The following is a 17,542-nucleotide window of genomic DNA, read 5'->3' as shown; positions in this document are numbered from 1 at the left end:
CCTCCAGCAGCTCCAACGAGTCCATCTCCTCTGCACTGGCCCAGCTTGTCCATGGGGAAGTTCAAGGTGCAGATGGGCTGGGCACCTGCTGGAGCACTTTGGTGAGGCCAGGGCAGCTTGACAGGGAAATATCAGCAAGGGGGCAGATGTTCCAGGTGGACTAGGGCCGGAGGGCCAGGCAGACCATGCCAGCCCCCACAATAGGACCCCCGTGGAGTCCTGCAGAGGAGGCCAGCCTGGAGTGGACACGGCGCAGGCAGGCAGGGCCCAGATCAGCGAGCAGTCACTGCGAAGGCTGTAGGGGTGGCCACCTGGCCCAGGAGGTGTTTCTCCAGGGGCTGCTGCACTGTTTGTTTGCATCGTAGCCAAATTGCTCCCAAGGGTGAACCTTTGTTTCACAACATATTTTCAACCAGACTTTTTCTGCAAACGTGTCTGTGTCTGCTCGCACACATGCACACCGTGTCCCAGAGGGCAGGCCCGGCCCTGCCCTGCAGCACCTGCCTGCCTCTGAGCATGGCCATGGCCTGATTGGAGCAGAAGCAAGGAGCACCTTCAGGAGGGCTGGGGAGGTGGGGGGGGTGCCCTCCTGGTCCTCCCTGGGCCTTGTGGCCGGGCACTGCCTCGTCCCTATTCTGCAGGGCTTTTCCTCAGGCACCCCAGTCCCACCCCTCTGCTCTGGGACCAGAGAGGGGATCTTCCAACGGTTTCTTTGCCAAATGCTCTTATCTCTGCTCTCAGCAGAGCCCAAGCTCCAGTGGTCATGTGCATGGGATGGCACGGTGCTAATAGGAGACCCACACTACTCTCAGAGGTACCAAAAGCACCTGAGTCTCAGGAGAGGAGGACCCCCCCTCACTGTATAGGGACAATGGGGGCCAAAGAGGGGGTGGGGTGGAGTCAGAGCAGGCTCCAGGACTCAATTTTCTTCCCATCACCCTCCCTCCTCACTTACATGCACTCTCTCTCTCTCACACACACGCGCACATGCTGTGATGTTTATTTTATATCTAGTGACTAGCACACTCTCTCACCTTTAGAGATAGAGAAGCCTTGACCGACTTGGGGGCTGAGATAAGCTCTGTTTGGCCACTAAAACCAATAACAATGTAATGATCCAGGTCCTTGACCACAGGGAAATGTGTATTTAACCCTTGGTCCCAGAGAAAGGGCAGCAGTTCTTTTGATGGCCTCCTGGCCCCCAGCACGTTGGCCCTGAGGCCAAGCCTGAAACAGTGACACTCCTGCCCTCTTAGGCCAAGTCCCAGTACCCTACTCAGCACCCTGTCCTATATGTGAACGTTTCAGAGCTGTGGACACAGAGGAGAAGGGTTCAAAGTCCCTCTATGTGATCTTGCATCCAGCCTCCAGAGCCGAGTTGGGGCTGGTCCCCGAGCGATCTGTTGGAGGCAGGCCGAGCCCTAGACCCTAGATGGAGAACCCATCTTAGACTCATCCCTGTCTCGGTCTTGCTGGATGACCCCGGGGCCATGTTTCCCTTCTTTGGGCTTCACTTTCTTCCTGAGCACATGGAAAAGTCTGTGGTCCTATCCAGGAGATTTCTCTGACTAAGTCCCTGTAATGTCCAACCAGGACAAGCTGCTGCTGCAAAACCATATCCCCATAAGCATTTGCCGGCAGGAGTCCCACAGGAAGGGCTTTACCAAACTCTGCCCCTAAGGAGTGCCTCCCCCACCTGGGCTGGCAATGGAGAGGCAGGAGGAGCCTGGGAAGGAGGAACCAAGGATTTTGTCCAGAGGGGCTGTCCCCACGTGAGTCCTGGATGAAAGAAACTCAGTCACCAGGGTTTGCTGCTATAACTGAACTTTTATTGAGAACATTCTATGTGCAGAGCCCTGAGCACACCATTGAAGAAAACAGGGAAGACACAGCCAAGCCCCTGCCAAAGGTAGAACAAAAGAGACACTGAGGGCCCAGAGGCAAGGTCTAGCTCCAAGATGGTCACCATGGATCCCTGACAGGGAAGGAGGAAGCACCTACCACTGCTGTTACTGTGGGGACCGGAAACCACCATTCTCTCCCTGCAAGGAGGCTGGATCTCAGCGCATTCTGACCTTCACGATTCTACACTTCCTCCACCTCCCAGCAGCTAGGGCTTCCCTCAGGCAGAGGTGGAAAATGGTCGTGATGCTGTTGAAGGCTGCTGAAAGTTAGAAGGAGGATGGGCAGAGGTGGCTGAGGAAAAGAAGGGAAGAAGGGGAGGACTGAAGGGCTCCAGCTGCACGGCGGACCGGCAGGAAGCATCACTGGCGCATCCACAGCCAGAGGTTGGTGATGCAGGAAGACAGCAGCATGGTGAATAACAGCACCTCCCGTTGGCGCCAAGTGGCACTCTGGTCCTCCAGGTCGCGTAGACGCTCAGTGATCATGAACAGCTGCAGAGAGACCAGAGCTGGCTGGTGAACAAGGTTCTTCTAGGGAAGTCCACAGCACACCAATGAGGGGAAAATATGACTTTAGACCAAGAAGGGCCTCTGCTGAGCTTTGGGAGGAAAAGGGCCTCTGGGCAAGAAGCAGGCAGAGCAGCTGACCAGGGGCTGGGGGTGGGCCCAGTGGAACCCAGAAACTGGGCTGTCTGTGTTCTCAGTCCCCACCACCTTGCCCCCACCATCACCAGGTCTTCCCATTGTCTGGAAGAAGCCAGCCCACCCCAGCTGTGCTGGTGGGAGCCAGGGAAGGGGATGGGGGCAGCAGCACCAGAGTGAGGGCTTCGGGATGGGGTGACATGCAAGGCCAGAGAGAGCCACCAGGGAAGACATCCCTCCTGCCCATGCCCATGCCTGCTGGGGTCTCAAACCAAGGAGACCTGAACTTGGCCTGAATGAACATGACCCCTGGCTCAGACCTCTTGGCATCACTCTCTATGAATAAACTTCTCTTATCCTCTGATGTCCCCTCTTCCTCCTCTTCTCCTCCCTTCTCCCTTCCCACATGTCAGGCAGAGAGATGGAGTTGAGTCTAGGCCTCAAGATAGGACACTGGAGACAAAAAGCCTGGGTGAAGGGAAAGCAAGCCTGACTTCGCTTTCACTGCTAGAAGGTGAATACGATTGGAGAGTCTGGGTATCCTCAAGGTGGGTAGACCCACCCACCCAAGACACCATGATTCTGCCTCCCACCTTCAAGTGGGTCCCTGGCAATCAGACACTCACCTGTCTTCTCATGATCTCCATCTCCAGCTCATTGAGCTCTTCCAGACCAATCTCAGCCAGCGTATTTAACTGTCGGCTGATGGGAGATGAAACACAGAGAGTCAGAGCCTCTGGTGGTCCCAGGAGAGCCATAAAGGCAGATGGGTAAGGTTGTGGACTCCTCTGGACCATGAGTCTGTCCGCCTGGAGCTCTCCCCTTCTCTGGTCACAGGTCCTGAGGCCTGAGAGCTGAGAGCTGGCCCAGCTGTGGGATGCTAGGAGGCCCTGAATGGGCAAGGGGCCAGGGGACTCTATGGCTGTGGTGAGGAGGCAACAGAGCCCCCATACTCCAAGCATGGCCAGCTGTTCACTGCTCCCTCCTGGGTAGTCTGCTTGCCAGCTCCCTGCGTCCCTGCCCAAAAAGCCCCGGCCTTTCTCTCCCACAGGGTCCATGGGATCCTTCTTACCGCTCATACTGGGACCTCATGCCCTGGGAGCCGCCAGGATTCTCCTGGGGTCGGGCACCGCCATGGCCTTGTTCTCCCGCCACTCCAACTCCCCGCAGCTGCGTCCCCTAGGGAAAGGAACCATCAGTCGAAGTATCCTGCTTGAGCCCATACTTTGTCTGGGAGCATCAGCGCACCCCATTGGGAGTCACGTGGTGCCTGATCCTCTGGAATCAGGAGAGCCTGGGAGTCACACAAGTTGGCTACCTGCCACCACCCCACCTCCACCAGGCTTCTGGGGCTCTCCAGGCAAGACTTCAAGAGTGAGTTGTCATTTCCTCCTCCAGGTGATCTTCCTGACCCAGGGATCAAACCTGCGTCTCCTGCATTGCAAGCAGTAAGATACTTCAAAAACAGCATTATAAGGACAGTGTGTGTCAGGAAGACTCCAGGAATATAACGACTTAGATGGAGAGTCTCTCCTAGAACAATTTCCACGCCACCCCCTTGATTTTCTTATAGATTGGGATCAGAAGGAGAAAATGCTTTTTGAGAGAGTTGAAGGCAAAATAAGGATGAGTGAGTAGGATGTGTTGTTTGTTTGTTTGAGATAAAATATTTTATTTTTAACATATCAATATCATAAGATTGAATTTAACAACATATGCAAGCCCAATGATAATTTGTGATCACCAATCATGTGACAGGTCTAACTGTCCAAAGGAGTTGTCTTTTTGATCTTTTCTTTTTAATTTTAGAAACTCACTACTTAGAGTTATATACATTGCAAAACATCAGATTTTTATTTACATTTGGTGGGGATTTTTAAAATCTATGAATTGCAGCAAGTCCAGCTTCCCTCTGTCAATTATTTCCAAAAATGTTATTTTTATTTTCATATATATTTTAAGGCACACTACATCTTTTTTCCCAAATGAGCAGAGTAGTATTATGATTTTTTTGTTCTTTCATGTTGTGGTTCTCTCAGAGGCAGTAGCATTCCATTAACATTTTACTCAAAAATAAATGATGAATAAATATAGAGAATTGATACATTTAATTCTAAATGTCTAAATTTAATTTCTAAAATCAATATAAGGACTCTATTTTTTAAAGGTATATTCCTCTGGTCCTGACAGGCAACTCTAATTAATCTAGAGATTAATTAAGTCCCCCTCAGTGCCCCCACCTTCTATATCACAGTTAGAACATAAGCAGCTTGCCCACATCCAAGGTGAATATAGCTAACAGAATCAGCCACAGAACTACTAGACTTAAGTGATTTCATGAAACAATCAGGTTTCCCTCCTCCTCAAAATGGCCGCCTTTTCCCCATATTTAATACAATGAAGAAGATATGGCAGAAAGTGAAGAAGAACTAAAGAGCCTCTTGATGAAAGTGAAAGAGGAGAGTAAAAAAGTTGGCTTAAAGCTCAACATTCAGAAAACTAAGATCATGGCATCTGGTCCCATCACTTCATGGCAAATAGATGGGGAAACAGTGGCTGACTTTATTTTTCTGGGCTCCAAAAGCACCGCAGATGGTGATTGCAGCCATGAAATTAAAAGACGCTTACTCCTTGGAAGGAAAGTTATGACCAACCTAGACAGCATATTAAAAAGCAGAGACATTACTTTGCCAACAAAGGTCCATCTAGTCAAGGCTATGGTTTTTCCAGTAGTCGTGTATGGATGTAAGAGTTGGACTAGAAAGAAAGCTGAGTGCAGAAGAATTGATGCTTTTGAACTGTGGTATTGGAGAAGACTCTTGAGAGTCCCTTGGACTGCAAGGAGATCCAACCATCCATCCTAAAGATTAGTCCTGGTGTTCATTGGAAGGACTGATGTCAAAGCTGAAACTCCAATATTTTGGCCACCTGATGCAAAGAGTTGACTCATCTGAAAAGACCCTGATGTTGGGAAAGATTGAAGGCAGGAGGAGAAAGGGACGATAGAAGATGAGGTGGCTGGATGGCATCACCAACTCAATGGACATGAGTTTGGGTAACCTCCAGGAGTTGGTGATGGACAGAGAGGCCTGGCGTGCTGCGGTTCATGGGGTCACACTGAGTCGGACACGACTGAGCGACTGAACTGAACTGAACTGAATGCAACAACATGGCCACCATTTTCTCTACAACATTCCCTCAAATGGTTAGTATAATTTTAAAAATTCCTTACAATGGAACAAAATGTAACTCAGCTGATTTTCTATAACATCAGGTCTCCCTGCCTCCCCAGTCAGTTTGCCTTCCCTCTACCTCCTATAACCTTTGCAACAGTATATCAACCATGTTTCTAAAACTGCCCCCATCTGCAGCAAAAGTAGCTTCCTTATTAGATGGGCTACAAAACATGAGACTCACATGATTTCCTGGTCTCCCTCCTCTCCTAAGGTGTTGCCTTTTCCCAGTAAATGTTGCAATGGTATAACAACTATGTTTCTAAAATTTTCTGTCACCCAAGGTGAATGTAGTTAAAAGGATTGGCTACAGAAGGATGACACTCAGGGATTCATGTGATTCCCGAGAAGAGTCAGGACTTCCTCTTCTCCAAAATGGTTGCCTTTCCCCAATATCCTTTGCAACAATATAGCTACCATTTTTTCCCAGTGCACCAGGCTATATATATATATATATATATATATATATACACAACCCTGAATATTCATTGGAAGGACTGTTGCTGAATCTATAGTACTTTGGCCATCTGATGCAAACAGCCAACTCACTGGAAAAGACCCTAATGTTGGGAAAGATTAAAGGGAAAAGGAGAAGGGAGCAGCAGAGGATGAGATGGTTAGATAGCATCACTGACTCAACGGACATAAATTAGAGCAAATTCTGGGAGATAGTGGAGGACAGGGAAACCTGACATGCTGCAGTCCATGGGGATTCAAAAAGTCAGACACAACTTAGGGACTAAACAGCAGCAATATATATATATATATATATATATACATATATATATATATAATGATTTTTATACTTTTGCATATTTCTATATAGAAATATATATATATAGAAAGAAGTAGACATAGCACATAGATATATACAGATATACATATAGAGATTCAAATAAAGATATATTTACTCATTTATTAATAAAAGAAAGTAGATTCGTACTCCCCAAGCAATGTTTGTTTCAGACATTCTGGACCCTCAAGGTTGAGCTAACAAAGAATGGCCATGATCTCTTACCAGACCTTGCTGCCCTCATTTGCCTGCCCAGTACACTGGAGCTTTGTCCCTCCCCCAAAGTCAACATCTGCCCTGCTTGACCTACCATCTCCATCCCAGAGCTGCTACAACTGTAGCAACCTCCCCCAAACTCAAGCTAGCCACCAAGGGCCATACAGTACCACCTTCTTGGACTGGTTTGCAGCCATATTCCAAAGCACAGCAGAGCCAGCAGCCTTTGGATCCACCTTCTGTCGCCGCTGAGAAGCACCCAGCAACTGAGATATATGCTCCTTCATTTCTAGGGAGAAGAACAGAGGTCCAAGGAACACCCATAGAGGCTATCCCAAGGCTTTATGGGCACAGAACACACACAAAAAAAGATAGGGTCCCCCAACATCTTAGGAAGCACTCAACACTCATTCTCTGACATCTACTGGTCTCTACTAATCTCAGGTCTCAATTTCTTCATGCACTCAAAATATAGTAAGTGTTTACTGAGTGTCAAGCTCTGGGCTAGGTTCTTAAAGAGCAAGCGATGGCCAAGAAACAAGATCACAGCAATAAAAAATTGATTGTGTGTGTACAGAGAAAGGGGTGGCAGGAGGGAGGTGGGTTACAGGAAATAATCCATCAGTGCAAATCAAGAGATGCATGCTCCCAAAACAATAAAAAAAGGATAACAAGACAGAAGGAAGGGGCTACTTCAGAAACAACATTGAGGCAGAGACCTAAAAGAGAATCAGTCCAGCCATAGAAAATCTGGGGAAAGAGGGAACACCTAGTGCAAAGGCTGTGAAGAAGAAAGTCTTGGGATGTTATAGGAGAAGCTTAAAGGCACTGTGGACTGGGTCAGCATGCCACAGCAGGAAGTATATTGAGGAGGTGACCTTATGTGGATCTTGTAGATCACGGTAATGAGCTTTACTCTAAAGGGCAGAAGAAGGTACTGGAAGGTTAGGAGAGAAAATTGCGTTGAATGATCTTATAAATTGAGCCCACTGAGTGTTTTGCAATAAGACCCACTGGTTGCTTGCAATGGAGGGGGGGGGGGGTGTTCATCCCACCTTCCCCTTCACACGCAACAAAAGGCTCACTTTATCAATCCCATTACCCCCCGCACAGGTACCCACAAATACATGCAAACACACATGCGTGCTTCTGCCTAGCCATATCTGTGCATTTTCTAACATACATGCACAGGTGCAAACACCCAAGGGAAAAAACATTACGGGGGATCCTCACCTGCTGCCACTGAGCACTCTTGGTTATCCCTAAAGCTTCCAAGAAGCAGGTCTTCATCCTTTGGCACTTGCATCTTTTCCTTGAGGTTAGGGACTGCTCCTCCTGCCATCACCACCACTTGGAAGCAATGGCCAAGAATGCACAGGGACCAAGGCTCAGAGGAGGCTTGGGAAATCAGCTCTCTGACGAAGATATATCTGGACACGGGGAGTGGAGCCAGACTCCCACTTTGAGTTCAAGCCTTGGACCCAGCACCTCCTGTTCCTGCTGTATCTTGCTGACTGGGTTCAAGATCTTCTTCTCTGCTACTCTGTAAGCAACTTAGGAGAAGTGATAGGCTCTGAATCTTTGCCTGGGAAAACTGCCCTGGCTCTCAGCTCATCCAATTTGACCTCATTTCTAGATAGAGGCAGGGGCTGGCACAGGACTCCAGAGTCAGTCAGTGGCCAAAGCAGGTTTAGATCCCATCGTGGTTTCTGCAAGGCCAGCTCTGGCTAGTAGCCAGGCCACAGCCCCCTTCAGAAAGCATCCTCTACAGAGTGCATTCTGCCTTCCCCCATCCAGAGTTCCCAGGCAAGGGACATGGATTTTGATGCCCTGGACAGGAACCATGAGAACCAAAGGAGGGATGTGCAGGAGAAGAGTGGCCTGCTTACTGGAGACCCCAGTGTCCCCAGCCCTGCACTCCCTATTCTAAGTCAAATTTTCCCTCAGCTTCCCTACTGAATAGACCTCAGTGGTCATGTTTATGGTCCACGTGGCTAGCCTAAGGTGTCCAGTTATTCCACCAAGTGCTGGTCTAGATGTTGCTATCAAGGCATTTTTTTTTTTGTAGCTGTTGATGTCTATAATCAGTGAACTTTAAGTAAAGGACATTGTGTATCCTTGTTACCATGAATGGGCCTCATTCAATCAGTTGTAGGCCTTAAGAACAAAGACTGAGGTTTCCCAGAGAAGAAATTCTGCTCAAGACTACACCTCAACCCCTCCCTAACATTCCAGCCTGCTGACTTGTCCTGCAAATTTTGGCCTTGCTAGCTCTATGATGGCATGAGCCAATTTCTTTAAATAAAATTTTCTTTACACACACATATATGCATAGTGGGTCAGTGGTTAAAAAAAAAAAATCCACCTGCCAGTTCAGGAGACTCAGGTTTGATCCCTGGGTCAGGAAGATCCCTTGGAGAAGGGAATGGCAACCCACTCCAGTATTCTTGCCTGGGAAATCCCAAGGCCAGAGGAGCCTGGTGGGCTACAGTCCATGGGGTCGCAAAGAGTCAAATAGGACTCAGTGAGTGAGTGCAACAACACATCTACATACACATACATCCATCCTGTTGGTTCCATTTCTCTGAAAAGTTCTGATTCATACAGACACCAAAGGTGAACCCTCAGCTCTTGGGAATAGCCTCAGAGCTCCTGAGGAAGAGGAGGCTATTTGTAAAGAAAGCAAGCACAACTGGGGCCAGGTGGGAGGGAGAGAAGGACAGGGGCGGGGGGGTGCTGGAGAGGAAGGGAGGAAGGAAACAGTGAGGGAGAGGAAAGCGGGGGGCCAGCTCCCTTAGAGAGGGCGGCTGATCTGGGTTGCCTAACCCCCTCCCTGGTCCCACCTGTTCAGTGCTAGGAACAAGCTCTCTAGAACAGAGCTTACAAAGGCCCTGCCTGCATTCCTGAGGGCCCAGGAGAAGCCCTTTCCAGCTCTGGTGGAGCAGCTGTGATGAAATCTGAGCTTTCCAAAGGGTCACCTTAGGAGAAAGAAGTGTGCTCTGTGGGACTTAGGAGCCTGCGAAGCAGGAACCAGCCATGGGTTTCTGGCAGGCCAGGGTTGCCAGATTGAATAGAGAAAAATATAGGATGCCCACTGGCTTTGAATTTCAAATAAACAATGCTTTTTTTCCCCTTTTTAACATAAGTAAGCAACGTGTGGGCTTCCCTGGAGGCTCAGATGGTAAAGAATCCACCTGCAATGCAGGAGACCCAGGTTCAGTCCCTTTCCTTCACACTCACACTCACACACGTGACATTTGGGAAGTATGTCCACTAAAAAAGTATCCCATTTAATTGGGTACCCTGTATTTTACGTGGTAGCTATATGCCCTGCCTATCCTCCACACGAACTGAATTCTTTGGACTTCAGTCTCCCCACTGGAAAATGGAACTAATAGTCTCCTCCCTACAGGGTGGCTGATCTTGAGAGCAGTCAAGTCAGCAGAGCTGAATAAGTATGGACATGTGTGCATGCTAAGTTGTTTGGCTGTGTCCAACTCTTTGCAACCCCTGGACAGTAGCCCATCAGGCTCCTCTGTCCATGGAATTCTCCAGGCATGAATACTGGAGTGGGTTGCCATTTCCTTCTCTGGGGAATCTTCCTGACCCAGGGATTGAACCACATCTCTTATGTCTCCTGAACTGGCAGGTGGGTTCTTTACCTCTAGTGCCACCTGGGAAGCACTAGGTATGGGTATGCCTTTGCACTTTTGACCTCAGATCAGATTCCTCTCTGACTACCAACTGGCCTTGACCCTAGCCCCCGGGTGGCTCCTAGGCCCTGAGTGTCTGGGTCACTCCTGGGCACTGGGTCACTAGGTCCAGGTGCATGCAGAACTGTCCCCTGGTGGCAAAGTACCCTACCACCTAAATCCAAGCAAAGAGGGTGGGGAGACTTTGTTCCCAATCCCTATGCCCCCAGTGCCACCCAGAAACCTTGGCATTTCACCACCTTAACGTGTCTGCCTCTCTTGGGTTGGGCACCAACACCACAGTTACCTTCTGAAATTGCCCCAAACTCTCATTCCAAATTTTCCAGAAGCCCCACTGTCTGGCTGGACAATCTTAGGGGCCCAGAGAGTGAGAGCACCCCAGGTACAGAGCAATATTCTAAATCTAAGGGGGCCAGGAACACGGTCCAGGGCCGAGTGTGAGTGGTGGCCTGTAGAAGACCTCAACCCTAGTGGAAGGCTTCCAGACAACAGAGCCAGGGAACCCAAATATCTCCCCCAGCTGTAGGTTAGACTGATGACCTGGGAGCAGGGAGGAGGGGCGCAGAGAACATCTGGCTTAGATGTGTGTGTGTGTGTGTGTGTGTGTGTGTGTGTGTTTGCAGTGTTTTACACAAATGAGATCATACATTTGCGGTACGTGCTGTTCTGAAACTTACTTTTTGAAGTGAACAGAGGGCCTTGGGGATCTCCCATGTCAGAGCAAATCTGCCTCACATCATTTGAACACAATACAGTATTTTGCTGCACTCCTGTTTATTTTTTTTTCATTTATTTTTATTAGTTGGAGGCTAATTACTTTACAATATTGTAGTAGGTTTTGTCATACATTGACATGAATCAGCCATGGATTTACATGTATTCCCCATCCCAATCCCCCCTCCCACCTCCCTCTCTACCCAATCCCTCTGAGTCTTCCCAGTCCTGTTTATTGACGTACTCGCAGGCAGTTGGGGTGTCTAGAGCCTTTCTTTCTTATAAACAATGGAGCAAGGAACATTCCTGGACAGGCCTCTTTGCAAACGTGCTTTTGTAGAGCTGGAGCCTAGGAGTGGAATTGCGGGGTTCTGGGGTGCGCGTGCTGACAGTTTAGAATGCTGTTGACACTGTTCCCTCTGAAGAGGCTGGACCAAGTGGGACCTCAGCAAGGGGAAGAAAGTGCTGGTTTCCTCACAGCCTTGTCAGTGAAACTTTCCATAAGGCATCATTATGATGGGTGAAAAATTCTCTCTACCTCATTGTTGTTTGAATCTATATTGCTTTAATTATGAATAAACCTGAGCATTTTTCATATGTTTATTGATCTTCTGTATTTCTTTCCTGTGAACTGACTGCTGGAGGGCTTGAATCGTTATTAAAATAAGAGCTATTTTATTAACAGAAAGGGTTGGGGGTGAAAGCTCTCCCTTCCTTCAAGCTAAGCATCTCCAAAGAAAACATATCATCTTTTTCCCTAAAGGAGATCCTGAGCGTAGAGCCTCCACTGGGGAGCAAACAAATCCAGTTAATTGCATACAAGTTCATGTTGAAATCTAGACAGCATCCAATCCCACCCTCCCCACAGAGCAAGTGTTCACCTCAGGCTGTTTCCTGCATGTCTGCCTGTCTGCCCCCGTCTTGTGTCTGTCTATTTTTTCGCCTGCTCAACCACCTGCCCCCACCAATAGCTTCCAACCACTGGCCTCTCCCAGCTGTTCAGTCAGCCACGCACTCTATGGAGAGATTCCTGAATGGCTTGAGGTCTGATAGCCACGGCTGCTACTTGCTCCCACCTCGCTTGCAAGCAGAAGTGGGAGGTGGTGAGAACTGAGGCCTGGGGTTAGTACACCTGGAAGTGTCTCCTACCTCTGACGCTGGAGCTTCTTAGGCAAATTGCTTCCTCTGTGTTGAGCCTTAGTTTCCCATTGCACATGGAAGATGGGGCTGAAATCCAGCTTCCCAGTTTCATGGTTTCAGGGAAGTGTGGTGGGGTTCTTCCAGCCTCTCTTCACCCAGAGCAGTGCTCTTTAAGCCCTTTCTTATGTTGGGATTCTATGGAAGAGGCCATTCAGACCCAGTGGGCGTGACGGTCTGCTGCCCACCGCTCCATGGACAGCAGAGTCTCAGGCAACTCCATATCAAGCCCCAGCAAGTGAGCCTGATTTTGGCTGCAAACCCAGTTCTTCCAGGCATCTGGGAGCTTCCTCTCTACTTGCTAATGAAACTTAGGAACCTGTAAACAATTCTGCTTCCTGCTTCTGGAAGCAGCTGGTACTGAGGTCATGCCTGGAGCCCCAGGGCCCTCCCCAAGCCAGAGCCTGGCAGATGTCCCTCCATTCCTTAGAAAAAGACAGGAAGGACAGAAAGCAAACTTCAGGGATGGTAGCTGGCCCAGGGAAGGAGGTCCACTTCATGAGCAGAGAGAGGGAAATAAATGGCAGGGGACACAGTCATCAACAGGAAGCGACAGGGGGCTCCTTGGTTTTCACATGTGGGCTCCTCTCATCCAGAAGGACCGTCTTGAAAAAGCCTCCCTGCATGTCAGGCTCTGGGACTAGGGGCCAGGTCCCCATCCTCATGGGGATCCTGCTCTCGAGGGCAGATAGAAATCGATGGGCTGGAAGTCCACGGCTCTATGGGGACAGGAGCAGGGCATTGTTTTGTGTCGGTCCTGCCCTTAATACTACCACATTCTGCTTCCCTGGGAGTGTGGGGGAAGCAGCTCCAGCAGAAGTGAGTTAAAGACACTGACACAGGCCCAGACCTGGTTGATGAGCCTACCTGCAGAAGGGGACCACTGAGATGCTCTGGGTCCCTTCAGCTCCTCCTGTGAGGGGCGGCTGCCTGGACAAGTCAGGGGGAGCTGCAACCACCTAGTTTAGGGTGATAACTGCTGGCTAATGGCCCAAAGCATAACTCCGGACTGCCCTGCAGGTGGAACAGAAGCAGGACCAAGAGCAAGTGTGATGACAGGAAGCCCACCCTCTACCCCCTTCCCCCACCCTGGCCCAGCATAGCAACTGCTCACCCCACAGTTCCTTCTTCCTTTCCATCTCCCCATTGGCCCACAAATCCCTTCCACTGGAAGATGTCAATAGATTCCAAAACCCGGAGGGCATAGACAACTGTCTATCAGTCCCCTGGGTGCAGGGAATCCTTGTCATGGGTGGGGAAGGACTTCTTTCCTGATTCCCCAGGGATGAGGTTGGACCAGGTGACCTCACAGAGTCCTTGGCCTTGCCTGTCAGGTAACTCCTCACAGAGCACTGCACCTGCTTTCCATTGTTTCCATATCCAGTGAGAGAAATGTGATGTGTCTGTAGAATTCAAGACAGTCAGGGGCCAAAGGAACATGGCCCACAATAATGGAGAGGTGGAAAAAGTGCTGTAAAGATGCAAACACTGAAGCCTCAAAAACACATCCAGTGGCAGCCCCTCTGACCTGGAGGAAGACACAGAGAGGATAACTCCGGGTAAGTGAAAGAGAGGCCTGGCAAACTAATGACAAGGTCTCTAAAGATCCACAAAGCTGATCCTCTTCCCAGGGTCCTCCATTTTACAGACAGACAATATGGGGCCCTTGACAGACCAGGGTGTGAGTCAGTTCACATAGCAATTCATAGACAGGGCTTAGATGCAGATCCATGGGGCTATGTCCCTGCCTTTAACTCAAGGACCCAAGGACGGAACAGGAGGAGGTCCAAGGGAGGAAATGACTCATGAGAGTTTCAGGAAATATCCTCTTGCCCCTGACCCACTCTGCCCTGCCCTTTACTCTGGCAAGACAGGGCCAGCAGACAAGTCATAACACAAGTAGGACACACCAGGGAGGATGGGGTGGGTCAGAGTCCAGGCTCTGCGATCCCGCTGCTCTGCCCCTCCTGCCATGGCTCCTCAAGAGTGGCTGTGTGATCTTAGGCAATGTACCTTGGTGATCCCACAGGAAAATGGCAGGGAAGAGGACATGGACTGTGAAGCACTTAGCTTCTAGCAGAGTTCTCACTGGAGGCTGGCACTGTGGGATTTGCCCACTGCCCGCAGGCAGTCCTTGGCAGAGCTTGTGGCCCTTGTGTTTGTGCCCAGCTTCAGCTCTATCAGGGACTTATCTCTGCAGCTTCCTGGGCGTTTGGCTACTCCCTTCTCCAGGATCATTCTCCAGCACAAAAATAACACCACATCCTTTTCAGCGTTTGATAGCAGTTCTGTGAGGGCAGAGACCTTGTGGGCTTTGCTTGCCTCTCTCTGTCTCCCCTGCACTTACTGCACTGTGTCCCTCATGGTAGAAACTCATAATTATTGAATAAAAATGACCTGAATGGTAAACAAACAAATATTAAGGAACCCAACTCTCTTACCATGGTATTTTGTCTGATTGGCACTGCTATCATTTCTCAACTCCTGGAAAAGTGAAGTCGCTCAGTTGTGTCTGGCTCTTTGTGACCCCATGGGCTCGAGCCTACAAGGTTTCTCCGTCCATGGGATTTTCCAGGCAAGAATACCAGAGTGGGTTGCCATTTCCTTCTCCAGGGTATCTTCCTGACCCAGGGATCATTGCCCGGGTCTCCCTCATTGCAGGCAGACACTTTACCCCCTGAGCCACCAGGGAAACCTAACTCCTGGAAAGCGTTGCCCCAACTCTGTCTCCACCCTTTTACCTCCCAGACATTCCTCTCCTTACCTGACTCTGGCCCACCACTCAACTAAAAGTGCCCCAGGCCAAGGTCACCAACGTCCTCCTGACAGCTCAATCCATCTTACTCATCTTACTCAACTTCCTTGAAGCATTATGTATCGCTGTCCTCTCTCTTCTACTAAAATCACTCTCCTCCCTTGCTTTCCAGGACTTTATACTCCCATGGTTATCTCGTGCCTGCCTGGCCCATCAAGCCCATACCCAGACTTCATTTAGCATCTTCGTGGTACCTCAAGTGACTCCAATATCTGCTGTTTCAGCCTAGACCTCCCTCTTTCATTCCCCTAAGACACTCCACACCACACACTCAACGTGCCACAACCTACTTTTCTCCAGTGGAAGTGAACCTATTCAGCCTTCTAGGAGAATGGCTCACCATCTATCCTACTGTCTGAGCCCCCAAACTCACATGTGAGGGTCCTCCCAACCTTCTCACAACCTAGTCTGTCACTGTACATGGTTCTGTTCCCTCTATGATGGTTAATTTTGTGTGTCAACTTGACCGGACTACAGGGTGTCCAGATATTTAGCTAAACATGAATTCTGGATGTGTCTGTGAAACTGTGTCCAGATGAGATCAACATGTGAATTGGTGAACCAAGTAACACACATGGCCCTCCCCAATGTAAGTGGGCATCATATAATCCATGAAGGGCCTACAAAGAAACAAAAGGCAGAAGAAGGAGAAACTTGTTTGGCATACACACACACACACACACACACACACACACACACACACACCCTCCTCTTTCCCTTTCCTTCTCTCTCTGCCTGAGGACTTGAGCTGGTACATTGGTCTTCCCCTGCCTTTGAACTAGAACTCACACCACTGGCTTTCCCAGGACTCCAGCTAGCAGAAGGCATATTGTGGGGGACTTCCCAGACTCCATAATTGCAATTGCATGAGGTGATTCCTTAGGATAAATCAGTATCTTTCTATATCTCTATATGTATAGATAGATATATTTATATTTGTAGAACTTTATTTCCTATGCATTCTGTATCTGGAGAGCCCTAATACAACTTCTTAAATATATAATTCAGTGCTTGAGCAAAAATCTTCCGAGTGGTTTACTTCTGTCTGTCGCCTGTCTCACCAACCTAGCCAAGCCCACTGCCATGTGGGATTTACTCTGGCAACAGTGGGAGCAAGAGGCCATGAGCAAGCCTATTTGAAACAATCTCTCTGCCTGCTGTATGGAGAAGAGGCTCAACAGGGTCAAAGAGATAAGGTAGGAGGCTATGGCTATCATCCAGGGAGTAAAGACTACAATGCCGAGTATGGCCTAGGGGCCCTGTGTGGACTGGCTTCCCTCTATCTTTCCAGTCTTGCACAAGTCTTTCCCTTTCTGCTGTCCTGGCTTCCTGTTTCCTTAAAAACATGATGGCCTTGTTGGCCTTCAGGCCTCTTCACGTGAGGTCCCTCTACCTGGTTTTGTTGTCTTTCATGCTCTTTGCCTTACTGATTTATACTCATCCTGTAAGCTTGAGGTTGGATGTGGCTTCTTCAGGAAGGTTTACTCTGGCATCTTCCACCTCCAGACCCATGGTTGTCCTGTAGCAGAAAGTTCTGCATGCTCTGCTGCTATCTCTTGTCTCATGCCTCCCCCACCAAGCTAGGCCCAAAGTTCCAAACAGGTAGGGCCCTTCTTGAGTCCCAAGGCCAGAGTGGAAGCAGTGACACTCCCAGATTGGCAAACATTGCACTCCACCAGCGCCCCTCCCTCTATGCCCAGTGAGTCCCAGGACTCTGGGGTGCTGGCATCCACCAGCCCACTCACTGCGCTCCTGTGATTAAGTGTAACCATCATGATACGAATGTTACCCAGCCTCTAGGGCCTCTATTTTTACAGTACATAAAGCCCAGTGAAACTGAATCCATCACGCAGTTTGAGCTCTTCAGAGAAATTGTTGAAAGCCACTGTTACTGGAGCTGCTAGGCTTGTGATTCATGAAAACAGCTTTTGTCTATTTAAAAAAATCTAAAAGGGCACAAATATTTTTGTCTATTCTTCAGGCTTTCGGTCTGCCCATCACTCTCCACAGAGGGACCCTGGGAAAACCATTCTGAAGCCCACGTTGCCTCTCCCAAGTCCGCCTGCCCTGTGGGGACCTTTGACAGCTATCTGTGGCAGGGGAACACCTGCTCTGGGGTGTGGTTTGAGAATGGCAAGGTGCCCCTGTATTTGCCATAATCTCAGCGAAGTCATGATGTCCACCCCCAAGCTTTTCCAGAGTGTGTATGATGCGCTCAGGGTTGGGAGAAGGGGCAACAAAGACTCCTGTCTGCCATGAATAGAGTATTATGGGATAAACTATATCCCCTCTTCAAGTTCCTATGTTGAAATCCT

General features: G+C 49.3%; 1 protein-coding gene across 2 annotated transcripts; it reads right to left on the bottom strand.

Annotated features, from left to right (window-relative positions):
• Positions 1-1,807: 1,807 nt before the first annotated feature.
• Positions 1,808-8,219, bottom strand: FATE1 (fetal and adult testis expressed 1). 2 transcript variants are annotated; one of them, XM_043896976.1, is made up of 5 exons: positions 8,022-8,219; positions 6,959-7,077; positions 3,619-3,725; positions 3,173-3,248; positions 1,808-2,396 (listed from the first exon to the last, which is right to left on the bottom strand). In XM_043896976.1, the coding sequence occupies exons 1-5, from the start codon at positions 8,128-8,130 to the stop codon at positions 2,265-2,267; spliced, it is 543 nt and encodes a 180-aa protein (XP_043752911.1). In that variant the 5' UTR covers positions 8,131-8,219; the 3' UTR covers positions 1,808-2,264. The 2 variants fall into 2 exon arrangements, with proteins under 2 accessions (XP_043752911.1, XP_043752912.1); XM_043896977.1 differs by having other exon boundaries at positions 6,962-7,077; positions 8,022-8,208.
• Positions 8,220-17,542: the final 9,323 nt, after the last annotated feature.

This window comes from Cervus elaphus, chromosome X (assembly GCF_910594005.1).
Source record: "Cervus elaphus chromosome X, mCerEla1.1, whole genome shotgun sequence".
In the NCBI taxonomy this organism is placed as follows: Eukaryota; Metazoa; Chordata; class Mammalia; order Artiodactyla; family Cervidae; genus Cervus; species Cervus elaphus.
The sequence above is the reverse complement of the archived record's forward strand: the minus strand, read 5'-3'. Positions and strand labels throughout refer to the sequence as shown.

Excerpts from the sequence above, each read along its gene's own strand:
- FATE1 (XM_043896976.1), bottom strand. The coding sequence starts at position 8,130 with ATGGCAGGAGGAGCAGTCCCTAACCTCAAGGAAAAGATGCAAGTGCCA. Across the intron at positions 3,726-6,958 it reads CAAACCAGTCCAAGAAGGTG|GGGACGCAGCTGCGGGGAGT; the intron begins GTACTGTATGGC and ends TCCTTTCCCTAG. Across the intron at positions 3,249-3,618 it reads ATGAGGTCCCAGTATGAGCG|CCGACAGTTAAATACGCTGG; the intron begins GTAAGAAGGATC and ends ATCTCCCATCAG.